The sequence below is a fragment of the Leopardus geoffroyi genome, chromosome B1 (assembly GCF_018350155.1).
Source record: "Leopardus geoffroyi isolate Oge1 chromosome B1, O.geoffroyi_Oge1_pat1.0, whole genome shotgun sequence".
In the NCBI taxonomy this organism is placed as follows: domain Eukaryota; kingdom Metazoa; phylum Chordata; class Mammalia; order Carnivora; family Felidae; genus Leopardus; species Leopardus geoffroyi.
This window is the reverse complement of record NC_059327.1, coordinates 192,076,045-192,089,898: the sequence shown is the minus strand read 5'-3', so window position 1 is coordinate 192,089,898 and position 13,854 is coordinate 192,076,045. Positions and strand designations below refer to the sequence as shown.

At 44.6% G+C, this 13,854-nt stretch overlaps 1 protein-coding gene across 3 annotated transcripts in view; it reads right to left on the bottom strand.

Moving 5' to 3' along the window:
• The window catches only part of FAM184B (family with sequence similarity 184 member B), a 184,637-nt gene that overhangs the window by 78,986 nt on the left and 91,797 nt on the right, over positions 1 to 13,854 (bottom strand). For all 3 annotated transcript variants that reach the window (XM_045474438.1, XM_045474440.1, XM_045474439.1), the window contains 2 exons: positions 1,644 to 2,396; positions 776 to 911 (listed from right to left, as the gene is read on the bottom strand). In XM_045474438.1, coding sequence (XP_045330394.1) covers positions 776 to 911; positions 1,644 to 2,396 — 889 coding nt within the window. The remainder of the gene's footprint in view (positions 1 to 775; positions 912 to 1,643; positions 2,397 to 13,854) is intronic.

The following is a 13,854-nucleotide window of genomic DNA, read 5'->3' as shown; positions in this document are numbered from 1 at the left end:
CTATAGAGTCACTGTCCCATAAGCTCCCTGGGGCAAGAGCCTATGTTTTGTGCCTTTTTTATATCTCCTAGTATCAAGTTGATCACACTGTAGGCATTCAAGAACTTTCTGATGAGGGACTCTACTGGAAGGCCTCCTGGAGTCAGATATTCTGAGACACACACACCAGTTATCCCATTAACCAGTGGCCTTGAGCGAGCCACTTACCCTTCCAGCCTCATCTCTTTGTCTGGACCATGGGAGATACTGACAACACCCACTCACAGAACAACTGGGAAGACCCAGTAACGTTGCTGTGTGAAATGATGGGAAAAGAATGAAGTGTTGCCCAAGCGTGGGGGAAAAGCCAATGCTGAGGAGTTCAGGCATGTGGTGGGCCTGGTGACGAAGCATTTGGGGGGGCAAGGTGTCCCTTTGCGTCATGCCTTTTAGCTATTTGCACTGTGGTGGCTCCAGATGGCAGCTCACCTTTGTCCTGCATGGATTGAGCTGGCCCATCAGGGGTCAGATCAAACAGCCCCGCCCCTGGCTCTGCTCCCTCAACAGTCTCAAGGCTGCAAAACTGTTGCAGGGCACCTGGGTGACTCAGTTGGTTAAGCATCCAACTCTTGCTTTCAGCTCAGTTCATGAGATTGAGCCCTGCTGTCAGCACAGAGCTTGCTTGGGATTCTCTCTCCCTCTCTCTGCCCCTCTCCCACTCCCCCACTCCCACGCATGCACGTGCTCTCTCTCATAATAAATAAATGTTTAAAAAAGCTGTTGCAGCACATCTGACCGGTTTTCGGTGTTACATGACGTTCCTGCAGCATCAGTCTGTCTTTGGCAATGGCCAGCTTCTCCCCGAGTTTTTTTGCAGTACTTTTCAACTCAGAGTTCTCCTGCCGAGCCTCCTTGAGCTGCACATCTAGGTCCTAAACAGACAGAAAGGGTCTCATTTCTCTAGGAACAGTTCTCTGTGGAGACATCCAATATACACAGAACCAGCGTCACATCTGGAAGGTGGGTCAGTGCACAGCATAAGCTCTGGGTCCCTGCAATTAGGTGGCTCATGTTCATCAAATCCCTACTCATCCAGATTGGCTGTGTGACTTTGGGCACATACTTAACCTTTCTGTGGTGAGGATTAAATGAGATAAAGTGTCTGGGACAGAAAAAGTGCTCAGGGATTATTAGGAATATTAGCTGCTGCAAGTTTTAGAGACAGGGTGTTGTGAGCGTGTGGGGTTTGTCAATGATCTGCCTTGTCAATGTTCTGGCTGTCCAGGAAAGCCAAGTCCCAAGGAGTTTAGGACAGGCAAGTTGTTATGGAATGAAGAGGGCTATAGAATGCAGCTGACCAGCGAGGTTAGTCTTTAAGCCTCCCAATTTCTTTTCTTCTGCAAACTGTAAGTGTCTAAGCTCTCTGAGGTCAGGGACCCAGCTCACCATGTGTCTCCTGGCCATAGCCCTGGGCCTGGCACATAGTAGGCATTCCGTAAATATTTGCTGACAGAGTGTACTTGAACTCAAGGGAAATAAGAGGAGTCACTTTGGTAGAAGTCAAGGGCTTTGCACAAAGAGTTTAAAGCTCAGTAGATGTTAAAAACAGTTTTAACACACACGAATATGATCTCATTTGCAAGCCATCCGAGACCCTGCTTTACCTGAGTCCTCTCCTTCAGCTTCTGGGCATACTTCTTCAGGTCACTTATCTTGCGGCCCCTGTGCTCCAGATCCCCTTCTAGCTTCCTGACCTGAGCCTGCAGGGCTGACTCCTGGACCTGGAAGTTCTTGCGGAGGTCCGTCTCCTTCTCCTGCCACTGCCACAGGGCCTCACTCACGGACTGCTGCATGGCCTGCCGGATGGCCTCGGTGTCCCGCTCATAGGTGGCCTGCAGCTCCTCAGCCTTCCGGGCGTAGTCCTTGCTCAGCTGCTGGTTTTCTGCTCGCAGCCTCTCCACCTCCAGGAGGACGTCCCGCATCTCGTGGCCATGGCCTGGCTCTCCCTTGGGCTCCGGGCCCTCCTGGGAAAGCTGGCCCCACTGGGGCGTCTCGTGGCTCGCCAGGTGCCGGAGCCTCTTCTCATAGTCGGCCTTGAGCTCCAGCATCTCCTTGGAGAGGGTGAGGACCCGCTCGGCGTGCTCTGCCTCCACCCTCAGCTCCCTCTCTTTGGTCTCCAGCCTGCACGTGGCCGACTGAGCCAGCGCCTCCTGGGTCAGCCTCTTCTGCAGCTCCAAGGCGTTCTCCAGGGCCCGAATGCGCTGGAGCAGGGCCTCCTCCTCTGCGTGGCCCTGTTCCCGCAGGAGCCTGGCCTCGGTCTCCGCCACGGCCTTCTGGAGCTCCTCCCGGTGGGCTTCCCGCAGAGCCTCCACGCTGGCCTCCGCTTCATCCTGGCGAGTGTTGAGGGAGTAAATCACCTGCAGGAAAATCCAGAGAGCCCAGTTAGTGAGAGGAGTGTGGATATGTGAGGGACGACGTGGCCAGAGATGCTTCTCCCCCATGGTAGTGACTTAAGCTGATCCCCACCAGCGGCACCTGAGAGGAGGATTTGTGTGGAAATGATTTAGTAGAAACTAGTAGAAACGATTTAGTAGAAACCCCTCCTGGGATGGGTGCCTGGGCGGCTCAGTTGGTTGAGCCTCTGACTCTTGGTTTCGGCTCAGGTCACAGTCCACAGTTGGTGACTTTGAGCCCCCTGTTGGGGATCCCCGCTTGCGATACTATCTTTCCCTCTCTCTGTGCCCCTCCCCTGCTCTTTCTCTCTCTCTCTCTCAAAAAATAAACTTTAGAGACGCCTGGGTGGCTCAGTTGGTTAAGTGTCCAACTTTGGCTCAGGTCACGGTTTCACGGTTCATGGGTTTGAGCCCTGAATCAGGCTCTGTGCTGGCAGCCCAGAGCCTGGAGCCTGCTTTGGATTCTGTGTCTCCCTCTCTCTGCCCCTCCCCTGCTCATCCTCTGTATCTCTCTCTCTCAAAAATAAATAAACATTAAAAAAAACTTTTTAATAAATAAACTTTAAAAAAGAGATTTAAAAAAATTGTCCCCAGGAGAGACTAGTAAGGAAGCAGGGAGGTGAGACAGGAAAGTGGCGGAAGCAAAGTGAAGTGAGGGAGTGATTAATGCATAAAGGCCACATATCTGTGGCAGAGATCCATAGGGGAGCTCTGGAGTGCCATGGGAATCCAGCAAAAGGTTTAAAGCTCAGATTTGTTAAAAACAGAAAACACTTTGGGGCACAAAAACAAACAACCCCCCCACCAAAAACCAAAACATCAGAAAATAGAATTCGGCAGTATATAAAAAGGATTACACACCATGACCAAATGGGATTTATCCCAGGAATGCAAAGTTGATTTAACATCTAAAAATCAGTTAATGGAATGCACCATATGAATAGAATAAAAGACAAAAAGGACATGATTGTCTCAATAGACACAGGACAAGCATTTGGTAAAATACAACACTCCTTCGTAATACCAACAACACTCAACAACCTAGAAATAGAAGGGAGCCTCCTCAATCTGGTAGAGGCAACAGCTTGCGCTGTATCCATGGTGAAACACGGTTTCTCCATAACTTCGGGAACAAAACAGGGGCACTTTGTTATTGCAGAGAAGAGAAGGAAGGAAGGTGGGAGCATGGTAGGGCCCAGGAACTGGCCTGAGCAACAGGTAGATGTTTACTAAAAGGGAAAAGCTACAGGTAGGACAGGCATGGGGAAGAAAATCAAGAAATCTGTATTGAACAAATTTAAAAAAAAATTTTAATGTTTTATTTATTTTTAAGACAGAGAGAGACAGAGCATGAGTGGGGATGGCGCAGAGAGAGAGGGAGACACAGAATGGGAAGCAGGCTCCAGGCTCCGAGCTGTCAGCACAGAGCCCGACGCAGGGCTCGAACTCACGAACCGTGAGATCATGACCTGAGCCGAAGTTGGATGCTTGACCAACTGAGCCACCCAGGAGCCTTGTCACACAGTTTCACACTTATAGACCCTTGTCCTTTGTAGGTTGCTGTTTTCCCCTTGTTCATAAGTCTTGTCTATTGAATTGGACTAGAATTTCATTATCAATTTCCCACTACTTAGTTAAGACTTCATTAATGGCTTTCAAACCCTATTCCTTATATCCCCAAGTTCCTCTGTGAGACTGAAGGCCGTTGAAGGGATCAAGGTGGAGGCAAAGCAGGTGGAGACCCTCCTGAACCAGAGAAGAACTGCTTTCACACTGGGGGGTTACCAGACATGGAGTTTATAAATAATCCAAAAGGTTTCCATTGCTTTAAAACAGTAAAAAACACAGGGGTTGAGATGATTATGAGAATAAATCAATCAGAAACATGATATGAGAGAAAGTTTGGGGTAACTGTGTGTGTATGTATGTATATGTAATTATGAAATAGTTATTGAAGAAGGCCAAATGGCACCACTAGAGCTGACACCTGTGATACGTTTAATAACAGTTTACCTTAAGACTGCAGAACTTGAGGGGTGCCTGGGTGGTTCAATCAGTTAAGCTTCTGACTTCAGATCAGGTCACAATCTCGCAGTTCCTGAGTTCAAGCCCCATGTTGGGCTCTGTGCTGACAGTTCAGAGCCTGGAGCCTGCTTCAGATTCTGTGTCTCACTCTCTCTCTGCCTCTCCCGTGCTCATGTTCTATCTATCTATCTGTCTCTCTCTCTCTCTCTCTCTCTCTCAAAAATAAATAAATAAATTAATTAATTAATTAAAAAAAAAAAGAAACCACATATCCAGGATGCTGCCAAAAATCTCAATTTTTTTAAGTTTGTTTATTTATTTTGAAATAGACAAAAAGAACACAAATAGGGGAGGCACAGAGAGAAAAGGAGAGAGAGAAAGAATCCCAAGCAGGCTCTGAACTGTCAGCACAGAGACTGACATGGGGCTCAAACTCATGAAACGTGAGATCACAAATCTGAGCCGAAATCAACAGACACTTTATCGACTGAGCCACCCAGGCACCCCTAAAATCTTCTTTTTCACCGTCTACATGTGACATACCTATTGGTTGGCTGTCTGTCTCCCTTCCTAAAATGTAGGCTCTGTGACAGAGGAGACTGGTCTTCTTTGTTCACTACTAATGATCCCTAGTGAACACTCTAAAAATATTTCTTAAGTGGATGAGTGAATGAAGAAGGAATCAGAGCTCTATCTTGAACCATGTTGTTCTAAAGGTGTGAGATGAGCTTGACATCTTGTGAAGTCTTGGGAGAATAAGCACTGTTTCGAGAATGTGGATCTAATACTCTTTGATGTCAAGGTCAAGGGAAGGAAGCCCTTTTGTCCTCCCAGGAAGACTTGCCAATGAAATGAAGCTGCTGTCTCTACAACTCGTTCCTCTCATCACCCTTGCACACAATTTGGCCACCTTGGGTTTCTACGGCTTCTAATAGTTTGCATCTAAGAGTGTATCTGGAGTAACTGAATGTTGAAACTGGTAATGCCACTGGCTGTCATTTGTGTCAATAATAAATACCATTTTTACAGAGTTTACTAATATCCCTAGAACAAGGTTAGGTGCGGTATACACATTCATAATCTCAGAAAATCCTCATAGCAATGTTGCAAAGTTAGTATTTTTATCCCCATTCTAAGAATGAAAATTTGAGGTTCAGAGAAGTTTAGTAACTTTTGCAAGGTCACAGAAGATAAGAAATTTTCACTAACTCTGAAGCACATGCTCACAGCCTGCTACTAGATTGCATCTCCCTGTCCCATTCAACCACTTATTCCTTTATGCATTTACTGCACATCTCAGATGGATCAGATTCTGTTCTGGGCACAGAACATATGGTCGATAAGACAACTAAAGTTGTAGCTTCAAAAATATTATGATTCAATGGGAAAGTCAGACAAGAAATCGGTGAAGTTTCAATACCTTGTGATAAGTACTATGAGAGGGATCAGCACCAATTACTATGGAAACACAGAAGGGGTCTATTTGGAAAGAAGACTTCCCGGGAAAAGTTAGCCTTGCCTACTCAATTTGGGATGACCTATTTCCTTTTACATGTCAACCTGCATATAGGCAAGAACAGTGTGGCTTCTGTGTATTGTCTCCTAGCACTTGGGAGGAAGTTGAGGGTGCCACAGTTTCATAATAAATAGATCTATTATGATCCTGTTGCAGGCCATCAAGGATTTATGCTTTATTTCCACAGAGTTGCTGCAGGGGAACAGCCACCAAGCAGAGACCACATTTCGTATCTACATGGGACCATAATTGCCAATGGAATGTAGCCAGATGTAGTAGTGTCATCTTCGGGCCAACAGTGGAGTTAAGGTGAAGAGGAGGGTTAAGAAGGGGTATGTACTCTCCATAGTCTCTTTTTTACATCTACAAACTTAATGAACAGGACTCAGAGGCTTTAGAAGAAGGTGGAATACAAGATGGAAGGCCCTAGGTCCTTGATGATTGATGGAAGACCATCTACTCACCAGGAGCACTGGCACTGATCTTTATATAAACAAGAAATAACCTATAGTATTGGGCCTCTGAAGTCTTGGCATTTATTTGTTCCAACAGCTACTGTTACCCTAGGAAACCTCACAGGACTCAGCATACAGTCAGAATCCTATGATGACAGTGAAAGTCTACAAACTAAACTCAACAAAGGGAAAAGATGAATGGGGAGAAGTCTGGAGGAAACTAGGCTCAAGCTTCCAAGAGTCCTCCCCCAGTGGAGTCCTCTTCCAGCATAATCCCACAGGACTTTCTTAATTTCCCTATCAAAGCATTGTAACAACAACTGTGAAATACTGTTTACCAAAGGAGCTCATTAAAGACTGAGTACAGTTTTTACTGGGGGCTAGCCAGGTAGGCAACTTCTACTGGCAGTAAAAAAATACCAGATTCCCAGGAGGAAAGCAAGTGCTCAGTATAAATCACACCATTTGCATAAACAGTTTAGGCATAGTGAGTCACTCTTAACAATCTGGGTGGTGGGAACCCTCTGGAGAGCTAAGTTCCCAGATGCCAAGTGAGGGCCACTTTGCAAGACAGCCAATCTAAGCATAAGCCATCTTGGGCCATCTAAGTTAACTCTTTCTGCGCGCCTAATACCCAACTGATAAAGATTCTCTTCAGTAGAGTCAAACTTGTGCCATGAGTAAATCTGAACATAAATAAGGCTTTCTCATGGTGAAGAACAAAACATCCTTGAAAAGGTTATTCCATGAAATTTGGCATAGGTGATTCCATGAAGGATAAAATCAACTGGTGCAGGTGGTGATCATGAAGAATGGAATTCCTACATTCATCTACAGCTGTGGAACAGAAAACTTAGTTGAAGATTCTGCATATCCTGATGTCACAAAAGCACTCAATGAAAAAAGAAGCCAAAGAACTCAAAGAAGAAAGAACTCCACCCATTTGAGTAGAAACCACTGTCCTCTGGGTTTTGAGGACTATTGCTCATGTGAGTCTGCTCTGTCCTGTGAAAACTCTCCCCACGTGCATACCCTTGAATTAACACAAGATCAGAGGTAGCAGAGAGGGTATCACACTGTGGGTGGGCACATGATGTCTGAGGGCTCTTGTGCATATGCACGTTTACTCATGGCGGCTCCTAATGAAAAGTCCCCAACTAATCCCCACCAAGGGTCTGCTCCAATTGTTCTGTTTGCCTGAGATCCAGTTACACAACTCCTTGAGTCCAGAAGTGCCCTCCTCCCTTTCCCCTCATGCCCTCACCCAGAAGGTTACTCCAAGGATAGTGTATGCACAAATAAGAAAGTATATTATGTTATGTTATATTTCATATCATATTTCTCACCCTCTTTTACACAAATGTGCATTAATCTAGACCGTGATTTTTTTTTACCCTGCAATAGATCTTGGAGGTTATGTAATTCTGTACATAAAGCAATTCCTTATTTTTATTTTTGGCTGCTTCATATGCCATTGTATGGATGTGCTATAATTTATTTTTCTGCTGCTTTCTGATAGACATTGAGGTGTTTCTCCATGGAAGATTATTGAGATGTGTCTCATTTCACTGTTAAGAAACAAACTTTTTTTTTCCTTTTCCATTCCTGCCAGTAAACTTGAGGTCTGCTTTTTGCATATGAAATTCTAATGTTTTTATTTATTTTTGAAGGAGAGAGAGAGACAGAGCATGAGCAGGGGAGAGGCAGAGAGAGAGGGAGACACAGAATCCGAAGCAGGCTCCAGGCTCTGAGCTATCAGCACAGAGCCCGATGCAGGGCTCGAACTCACGAACTGTGAGATCATGACCTGAGCCGAAGTCGGACGCTTAACTGACTGAGCCACCCAGGCGCCCCTGCTTGTGAGTGAAATTCTAGAGCTTGGCGTTTAAAAAAAAACAACAACCCACATCTTCATAATTAATACAGAAGCCTAGTGAAGAGACGGAGGAAGAGTCTCCTCTCCTTGCAGGAGAAAGAGACGCCATTTTGTGTCATAAACCTAACTCAAAAAATTTTCAGAACGTTCAAATGTGTCAAATTTGTCTTCCTGTGCAACATGGAGACGTGTGTGAATGTTCACGACTATGACCATGGCAAGGGCATTCCTGGGGGGCTCCACTGGGATATCCTACCTACTATCAAGACATCTTCTTTTTCTATCTTCTCCACTTCCTCACTCTTGTAAGTTTGCTCTCTGAGTTTAACCTCTCTTTCTTTACCTGGTGCAATAGTCTGTTTTCATCTTAACTGCCCCACACCACCACTGCCAATTTTTAACCTGAACTCCATGGCCAATCATTTCAACTACCTTCTTATTGACATCCTCAAACCTTCTGCCCATCTCATCTTTAGCCTCACATCCTTGGTATTTAAAACAGCAGATCAACCCAACCACCTCAACTCTTGTCAAATACTCCTAACTGGTCCGTAAGATTCCCAACCTCTGAATCACTATATTGCACATCTGAAACTAATGTAATACTGTATGTTAACTAACTAGAATTAAAATAAAAATGTTAAATAAAAAAAAAGAAACTTGACAAGTATGGAGTTGAGGCAGTCTGGAACATTAAATAAGACCTTGTTAGACTGAAGAAAAAATATGCCTGACTTCACCTGTGGTCTCCATGCTGATACCTTTAATTAATATGTCTCGAAGTCATTCCTTATTCCTTTCCCCTGTAAGGGCTATTTTAATTCTCTACCACATTTCATAGGCCACATCCCCAATTCTTGGCCCATTCCTATTCTACCATACAGTGTTATCTCTTGCTTTTTGGAGGAGTAGTCATTAAGAGCTTGAGCTCCAGGGCTAGCCAACCTAGGTTGGAGTTCCAGCCTCACTGTTTCCTACCTGGTGACTTGGGAAGATAATTCAACCTCTCTAGAGCTCAGTTCCTTTAACAGCAAAATGGTATTAACAAAGGGAACCTGGGTGGCTCAGTCGGTTAAGCATCTGACTTGATTTCAGCTCAGGTCATGATCTCACAGTTGTGGGACTGAGCCCCATGCTTGAGATTCTCTCTCTCCTTCTCTCTCTGCCCCTCCCCTGCTCTCTCTCTCTCTCTCTCTCTCTCAAAAATAAATAAATAAACATTTTTAAAAATGACATTAACAACAACATCAATATCTTAGGGCTATATTGAGAACTACATGAGAGAATGCACCGAAACACTAGATATTGAATAACTGCACAATTAATGTACCTGAGATCCAGAGAAAAAGAGACTTGAATTCTTAACCATAAGCTGGGAAAAAGTATTTCGTGCAGTGTTGGGGCAGAAGCAGACTGGTATAGTTAAGGAGAGAATGGAGGGCAGGGAAAGGGAGGTGACTGATGGGTGCCTACTATTCCCCAAAGACACTGGTGAAGGGAAGGGGAACAGAGCAGATAGACAAACAGGATCAAAGCAAATGGGAGGCACTAGAGAAAGGCAGATGAGAAGAATTTAGAAGAACGGAAAAGATGCAATATAACTAAGTTTTATTTGGAACCATTGGAAAAAAGTATAAGACATTTCACTTCCTATATAAAGTGTCCTTCAGTCCCCTACAAACTATAGAAACTTACTCCATTCATCTTTCTTCCAGTGCACTTTGCAGCACTTGGTTGTTATGGTCCTTTCATGTCACAGGATGGACACTTGGGTGCTAGATGTTGAAGTAAAATGTGAGCTTCATCAGAGTAGGGACCTCAGGGACCCTCAACAGGACCTTTCTATATTACATAGTTCCCAGGCACCTAGTATAGTCAATGTCCGGCTTGATTCAGGTTCTCAGAGTGTTTACTGTTAAACAGAAGGAGGACTTTGTAAAGGGGTGGTGAAAGACTAAAAGAGTAGGATTCGAGAAGGGAGACCTGCAGGAGCAGAGGCCCTCAAGTGGGAACATACAGGAAACAAAGATAACAATGAAAACACTAGGCTTGGAATGTCTCTTGCCTGAGTTCAGATCCTGTTTGTCATTTGATGTATGGACCCAGATGCTATTTGCTATCTGTGTGACCTTGCACGTGCTATATCATCTCGCTGAGTCTCAGTTTCCTCATTTGTATAAGGGGGAGAATAAGGGGGAGCTTTATTGAGTTATTGAAGAATTAAATGAGATACTGCTCTAAGGCATGTTGCATGGTGCCGGGCTCACATTAAGCATCTGATGAGACTCCGCTGTTACTATTATGGTTTCCCGTAGGGCACTTTAATCCTGACAGAGGTCCCTGCAGCAGTGGCATTTCTCCTAAGGAAGGCAATATGGTAGGAACAATGGAGCTGGCCAGGATCCTCTGGAATGAGATGGGCGTAGGTTTACCTTCCTGGTAGCAGAGATTGCTGGTGTGCCCAGTATCTGTTTCTCTCCTACATCCTTAAGAATAGAAGGTTTAGGGGCACCTGGTGGCTCAGTAGGTTAAGCGTCCGACTCTTGGTTTTGGCTCAGGTCATGATCTCACAGTTGGTGAGTTCGAGCCCTGCATCAGGCTCTGTGCTAGCAGTGTGGAGACTGCTTGGGATTCTCTCTCTCCCTCTCTTTCTGCCCCTCCTCCACTCGTGCTGTCTCTATTTCTCCCAAAATAAACTTAAGAAAAAAAATAGAAGCCCTAACCTTTCCATGGGAAGTTTGCCACAATTCTCAGCTTCCCTTCCAGCTCTGAACAGCCATGTGATCAAGTTCTGCCCAGCTGGATATAAGCAGACATGTCATTCCTTTCTTCCAGGATGGGTCCTCTATTTCTGAGTGGTCTTCTTGGACCATGTTATGAACACCATGGGCTAAGATTGGCAGAACAATGAGATAAGAGGAGCCAGGGCCTTTGCTGCCGTGGAAGGCCATGCCAGCCCTGGACTGATTTCAACTGGATTGCATTTGGGTTTTCTGTCACTCTCAGAAAACCTAATTCAGTTGATATATATACTTTCTGACTCTTATCTTTTTAAAAAACTGTTCAAGTTATTTAACTTCTTGGAAACTGTTTCTTGCCTATAAAATAGACCTGTTTTTTAAGGATACGATAGGATTACATCTCTGAGGTTCTGGCACATAGTAGGTACTCATTAAATGTTTCTTCCTCCTCTCTTCTCATGTTCTGCTCTCAAAAAGAAACATCCCCCTTTTTTGGAGACTCAATCTGCTCCTCCCGCCGCCCTCTACGTCTGCAATTGTTGAGCAGAATTGGAGCAGACCCACCCTTTTTCTGGGCTTGGTGCCATGCTTTCTTTCACTCACCACCTAGCCAACTGAAACATCAAAGGAACTGCCCGAACCTCATTTATAAATCCACCTCCTCAGTAGGAGGCCGACTTCAGAATCCATCAAGGGACATGAATAATTTAGCAGCCAAGAGAAATACTGAGCCAGTCACAGTCTTCCCAAGGGTTTTAGAAATCCACTGCTAATGGTTTGATTCCGGAGAAAATTTCAGCAGAGGGCCTGTGAGGGTCTTAGAGGTTGAGTATTGTAGGTTTAACAAAGTCATAATTTATGTATTATGTGCATGAGATCCTGAGGAAGTTTTCCATCAAGTCTGGAAGCAGGAGTCAGAAGTGAAATAAAAAAGGAAGGAAGGAAATAATATTTATTGAGTGCCCAGAGTATAAGCTTCACTGGGCCAGGTAACTGACATAGGATTTTTAAATTAATCTTTTTTTATTATTTTTTTAAGTTTATTTATTTGTTTTGAGAGAGAGAATGAAAGTGAGAGAGGGGTAGAGAGAAAGAGAGAGAAAATCCCAAGCAGGTTCTGCACTGTCAGTACAGAGTCCAATGTGGGGCTCGGACTCATGAACCATGAGATCATGACTTGAGCCAAAGTTGGACACTTAACCAACTGAGCCCCCAGGCACCCCTTCAAATAATCTTCTAATGATTCTAGAAAGTGACCATTCTCATGATTGTCCCTATTTTACAGGAAGGAAACTGACAATTTTGAGGAAACTGACATTGGGTGGCCTAACTTAACGTGCAAGGGTCCTACGGCATGGTGCTCACTAGGAGCCTTTACAGACTACTGGATCTGGCTTCATATCACAGCTCCACCACTTTCTAGCTGTGTGACTTGGAGTATGTGATTGAACCTCTCTGATTCTCAGTAACCTCATCTAAGGCATGGAAAACACAATGCCTACCTCGTAGATTTGCTTGGAGATTAAAATGACATAGTGAACCTAAAACCCTATAGCAGTGTTTCTAGCACACAGTAAACACTCAAGAAATGCTGTTATTATTTTTACTATTATTGATACTATTGCCAAAAGTCATTGAGCTGTAAGGGTGCTGGGATTCAACCCCAAACCCTTCTGGATCCAAAATTAAAAGAAACAGAAGCATAACTGTGGTTAGAAAAGAGCTGGTAATATTCTTCCCTACAAGATTTTTTGTAGCATTTACCACATTTGCAGAATTTAGCGGTCATGGTGCTCAGCCCCGGAAAAACAGAGAAAACTAAAAATCATTCTATTTAGGAACTTGTATGAGATATGGTAGATGTATTATTTGTCCATTTTTTTCCCTTTCCCTCCCCTTCCTGGCCATGGCCCTCCCAGTCTATGGACCTCATTTACTTGAATCCTGTTGGGCTTTATTTATCACTTGCTTTGGCAAATGGAATTTGAGAGTACTTGTTGCAAACAGAGGCTTTAAATGTGTTCGTGTTTTGGCTTGCCCTCTTGTGCTTCTACCTTTTGCCACTGGAAGAGTACACGCAGGGTAGCCACAGTTCCCAGAATGAGAGACACGTGGAACCTTCCAGACCTCAACTCAAAGCCTTGAGCTATCCTGGTTCAGCCAAGCTCAGCAGAGAGCCGCTGAGCAGCAGCCAGGCTGAGCATGAAACAAACCACTGTTGTTGGAGGCCACTGAGATTTTAGGGTTGTTTATAACACAGCGTTATTGCCAGGAAAACACAAAGAGAGAGAGAAAGAAACAAGTAAGACAACTAGTATATTGGGGCACCTTGGTGGCTCAGTCGGTTAAGCGTCTGACTTCGGCTCAGGTCATGATCTCACAGTTTGTGGGTTCCAGCCCCATGTCGGGGTCTGTGCTGACAGCTGAGAGCCTGGAGCCTGCTTTGGATTCTGTGTCTCCTTCTCTTTCTGCCCCTCCCCAACTTGTGCTCTGCCTCTCTATGTCTCTCAAAAATAGATAGATAGATAAATAAATGTAAAGACATCTAGTATATTTAACAGTATCTGATGTACTTTGCTAGCAGTCTTCAGGGGCACAGGGAAAGGCACAGGAAAGCAAGGATCACACTGCCCAGTAATTCTCCCCCACCTTCCATCCTGCATCATCATTAATGGATCACTCCCACCAACAAATAAATGTGCTGTATTTTTTTTCATTAACAAATATCCTTCTTAATCCCAGTCCCCCATTTTTCTGCACCCCTTTATAAAGAGTTCTCAAATACTTTGTTGGTACCTATTGTCACTAA